Source organism: Oratosquilla oratoria, chromosome 5, assembly GCF_046742065.1.
Source record: "Oratosquilla oratoria isolate Oo_2021 chromosome 5, ASM4674206v1, whole genome shotgun sequence".
Classification (NCBI taxonomy): Eukaryota; Metazoa; Arthropoda; class Malacostraca; order Stomatopoda; family Squillidae; genus Oratosquilla; species Oratosquilla oratoria.
Window position 1 is genome coordinate 9,881,738 of NC_134781.1, and position 5,000 is coordinate 9,886,737.

Here is a 5,000-nt window from a genome sequence, read left to right on the forward strand (position 1 = left end):
CCAAGGCGCTGCTGGCTACAGCGGACATTCCTTTGTTCATTTCGACGGGAGTAATGCAACACCCGACGGATAAGCAGTCAGCATACTACGATGTTCAAACATGGCTTAGTCTCTCGAAAGAAAGGTGGAGTCCAGAGGTAAGCGACACCGACAAGATCGGTGTCGTCCGACAAAAATCTGTTGGCGATGCTGCTATGTCCGCTAGGCTAGCACTTGGTAAACATCCCAACCATTGGGAAAATTTTAAAGAGGCATTCCGCAATTTTTTTTACTCGCCCGCTTCGGTGGATAGATGGCGCTTGGACACCTCATACGCATTGCGCCTGGCTGACATGATTGCTTCGTACGTAGTTTACCTTCCCGCACATGGTGAGTTTAACATTCCGTCCTTTAACATTCAGAGTTGAAGGCAAGGATATTCCAGTAATTCATGCAGGAACGAGTGCTTCAGCAACACCAATGTTCACTATGTTTGAGGAGAGACAGAGTCGCCAGGGAGTAAGAGAGGTAGCCACGTTCCCAATGAAAACCATCGAGGTTGGGATTGATCTTAGAGAGAGAAGAGAAGCTCACTCCCGCAGGTCAGGCATTCTCGGCGCTATTCATGGCTGAGGGTGCTAGCCTGCTCGGCCAGGGAGAAGTGGAACTGCACAGAACGGAAGAAGGAAAAACCTGGTGCAAAGTACCGTTTCTGAACTTGGGACCTGATGCCCTTGAGATCCAGAAAGACCACGTGGTTGGGGAACTTACACTCCTAGGGAATATCACATTGGGGTGGGAGCAACCGAGAGTGTGGATATAGTAAGAAGGAAAAAAAACTAAGACGGGAAGTAAGGAATTTCTTCCCCGTCCCAAATAACAAGGAGAGTCTAACTTTGAGGGCTCTAGTGGTCAAATACGGTAATATGTTTGTCTTACCAGGGGATCCACTAACGGTTACGCCTCACTTTTTTCATGAGATTAGGAATATTGGACCGCATGGATACCGCAAATCTTACCCCGTTCCTGAGAAATTCTGAGAAGAAATACGGGAACTGATAGGAGACATACTCCATAAGGGGATCATCCGCCCATCCCGATCCCCGTATAATGCTCCTGTCGTTCCCATGGTAAAGAAAGACAACATGGTTCAGCTCTGTCTCGATTTTCGAGCACTAAACAAGAACAAACATGGTAGATGATAGGTTCCCACGCCAACATATCAACTCGATGTTACGAAGTCTCGGCGCCAGCGTCATATTTTCCCTATCGGATCTTAAATCCGGGTATCTCCAGATCCCGCTGGTGAAGAGCAGCCGCGAATAAAATGGGTTCTCAACGCCCCAGGGTCACTACGAGTTCACATCTCTCACATTTGAATTGAAAGACGCCCCATCATGCTTTCAGCGGGTGATGAATCAGGTACTGACGGGGCTGTTAGGAATTAGCGTGATGGTGTACATGGACGATATCATTGTTCTAGGAACCACTTGGGACGACCACCTCAAGAACCTTGAGGATGTACTATGGACGTTACTGTAGGTAGACCTTTCTTTGAGGCTAGAGAAGTGTCACTTCTTCCAGAAAGAACTCGCCTAACTAGGTGGCTCTCCCTTACCCCAATTTTGCGAAACCTTTCTTACTCACTACAGATGCCAGTGCATCAGCGATAGGGGGTATGCTTCAGCAGGAGGACTAGGGAAATAGGAGACGGCCGCTCTCCTATTTCAGTCGCACTCTGAATGAACACGAGAGATGGTATAGTACCGTTGAAAGAGAAATGTTAGCAGCGGTTTACGGTTTCACCCTAAATCGACCTCTGGTCATGGGATACCCGGTTAGACTACTGAGCGACCACAATCCTTTGGTTTGGCTCTTCACCCCTAAGGGCACAAACACTCGGATTCTCTGATGGCAAATGGTGATCACTCATTTTGATCTCGAAGTCAATTATATCCCAGGGCTATTAAACATCGTCGCTGACGCGCTCTCTAGAATACGGGGAGCTGACCACCCCACGGACGCCTTCATAGTGGCGTCCATAACCACAGGTAGCCAGGAAAAATCAAACACTGAGGAGGACCACGCCAAATGAGACCAATTAGCTATCCGGAAGGAACATGACTGACTGGGGAAATAATAATAATGATAATAATAATAAAAAAAAAATCTCAAGGAAGCCACGAGGGTAGAGCCCAAGGTTCCTTGTTTAGGAGTGCTAATCCCTGGCTGACTTTTATACCACTCAGGTGCAAAAGCATATCAGTTAGAGGAACTTTGCCTGGTAGTCCCTGATGGAGCTAAGAAAGCTGCATTGTGCATTGCCCATTGTCTCCTAATGACAGGTCATAGAGGAGCCCAAGTCACTCTTGAGCGGTTGCAAAAGTTCGCCTTTTGGCCAAAGATGTCGAAGGATGTAAAGGCATTTGTAAAGAATTGCAAAATTTGCATCACGTGCAAGTCCTCATATGACCTCCCAGCATCACTAAGACCGTTTTCTGACGTGACAAGTCCGTTCGAGAGAGTGGACGTTGATCTCGTCATTGGTAGCGACCTTCATACTTACCGTAACTGGTAGGGACTTTCATACACACCGTAATTGGTAACGACCTTCAAATCTGCCGTCACTGGTAGTGACCCTCCAACCTACCGTCACTGGTAGCGACCTTCAAACTTAGTACCACTAGTAGCAACCTTCAAACTTACCGTCACTGGTAGCAACCTTATAACCGGTGTTTAAGTTTCTTCAATACTAAATTGTGCGAAGGCGCTCTCTATCCTCGTAGTTGTTGTTAGTATTTATGATAATATTGTATCCAGAGGACACTCATACTCGTATGTGCGTGATCTACTATGGATTCCCTCACGCCCCTTTTCGCAAGGATTCCACCGCTGTTGATCTTTACAGGACTTTTAGGTGTGATTGTTGTCTAAAGGGGACTACTCACTTGAGTTGTCATCTTACGACACGTAAGCACCAATTTTTCCTTCTCGCCATTTTTTATATTGTGGGATCATTGTTTGTTTGTTGACGGGGGGGGGGTGAGTAGAGTGGGCTTTGTTCCTTTGTCCTTCGTGTCTAGCGACATGCGTACCCAGCGATGCAAGCCCCACCTCCACACATTTTAGTTTGTTTTGTTTTGTTTAGTTTAGTTCCGTTTATTTTGGTTTGATATGGTTTGGTTTTATTTGGTTTAGTTTGGTTTAGTTCAGTTTAGTTTTATTTAGTTTGTTTAGTTTAATTTGAGATATGTTGTCGTGAATTGAGTTCGCTTTGTTCCTTTATCCTTCGTGTGTAGAAACAAGCATGCCTAACGATGTAACCCCTCCCCCCCACGCAACGCAAGCTGGGTCACGTGGTTGCTACTCTGGGAGATGATTGGCCAGCGACCCAAGCTACCCAAGCGTGGGTTGTCCGTGTCGGAGGTGCATCATTACACTCGAGAGAGTACACATACAGGTCACACACCACGAATGCAGGACCTCCACTTCTGCAAACCAGGTAACCTGACCTCTTAGCTCGCGAATAACCATTACGCTCCACTACAAATACATAAAGAAGACACAGCCCTTGTGTTTGTAATTAGCCTCACCCTCAACCACACTTTACCAAATAGTTTAGTTTAGTTCAGTGGTTCACAATTTTTACGATTCCGTGTGTGTGTGTGTGTGTGTGTGTGTGTGTGTTTGTTTGTGTGATTGTGTGTGTGTGTGTGTGTGTGTGTGTGTGTGTGTGTGTGTGTGTGTGTGTGTGTGTGTGTGTGTGTGTGTGTGTGTGTGTGTGTGTGTGTGTGTGTGTGTGTGTGTGTGTGTGTGTGTGTGTGTGTGTGTGTGTGTGTGTGTGTGTGTGTGTGTGTGTGTGTGTGTGTGTGGGTGTGTGTGTGTGGTGTGTGTGTGTGTGTGTGTGTGTGTGTGTGTGTGTGTGTGTGTGTGTGTGTGTGTGTGTGTGTGTGTGTGTGTGTGTGTGTGTGTGTGTGTGTGTGTTGTGTGTGTGTGTGTTGTGTGTGTGTGTGTGTGTGTGTGTGTGTGTGTGTGTGTGTGTGTGTGTGTGTGTGTGTGTGTGTGTGTGTGTGTGTGTGTGTGTGTGTGTGTGTGTGTGTGTGTGTGTGTGTGTGTGTGTGTGTGTGTGTGTGTGTGTGTGTGGTGTGTGTTGTGTGTGTGTGTGTGTGTGTGTGTGTGTGTGTGTGTGTGTGTGTGTGTGTGTGTGTGCGTGTGTGTGTGTGTGATTGTGTGTGTGTATATGATTGTGTATGTTTGTGTTTGATTGTGTGTGATTGTGTTTGTATGTGTGATTGTGTGTGTCTGTATGATTGTGTGTGTGTGTGATTGTGTGTGTGTGTATGTGATTGTGTGTGTGTGGTTGTGTTGTGCGCGTGTGGTTGTGTTGTGCGCGTGTGGTTGTGTTGTGTGTGTGAGTGATTGTGTGTGTGTGATTGTGTGTGTGTGTGTGATTGTGTGTGTGTGTGTGTGATTGTGTGTGTGTGTGATTGTGTGTGTGTGTGTGATTGTGTGTGTGTGTGATTGTGTGTGTGTGTGTGTGTGATTTTGTGTCTATGTATGAATGTGTGTGTGTGTGTGTGTGTGTGTGTGTGTGATTGTGTGTGTGTGTGTGTGTTTGTGTGTGTGTGTGTGTGTGATTGTGTGTGTGTGTGTGATTGTGTGTGTGTGTGTGATTGTGTGTGTGTGTGTGATTGTGTGTGTGTGTGTGATTGTGTGTGTGTTTGATTATGTGTGTGTGATTATGTGTGTGTTTGTGCGTGTGTGTGTTTGTGCGTGTGTATGTGTATGTGTTTGTGTGTGTGTGTGTGCTTACGAGTATGTGTTGATATATATTCACTTTTTGTCTGTTTTCCTATATTGCCTACTTTCGGTTTGTTTTGCTTCTTTTGTTTTGTCTTAGTTTGATTAACTTTGTATATAATGGGCTCTGAAAAAATTATATTTCAAACATAATATATCTTTCGAAGATATTCAAAAGTAATTATCGAAAAAAATTGTGAATTTTTTTTCTAATATGTTCG

The 5,000-nt window shown here is 45.5% G+C and overlaps 1 protein-coding gene across 1 annotated transcript; it reads left to right on the forward strand.

Annotated features, from left to right (window-relative positions):
• Positions 1–1,897: 1,897 nt before the first annotated feature.
• Positions 1,898–2,557, forward strand: LOC143025664 (uncharacterized). The gene is made up of 2 exons (XM_076185663.1): positions 1,898–2,030; positions 2,229–2,557. Exons 1-2 carry the CDS (start codon positions 1,898–1,900, stop codon positions 2,555–2,557), a joined length of 462 nt encoding a protein of 153 aa, XP_076041778.1.
• The last annotated feature ends 2,443 nt before the right edge of the window (positions 2,558–5,000 follow it).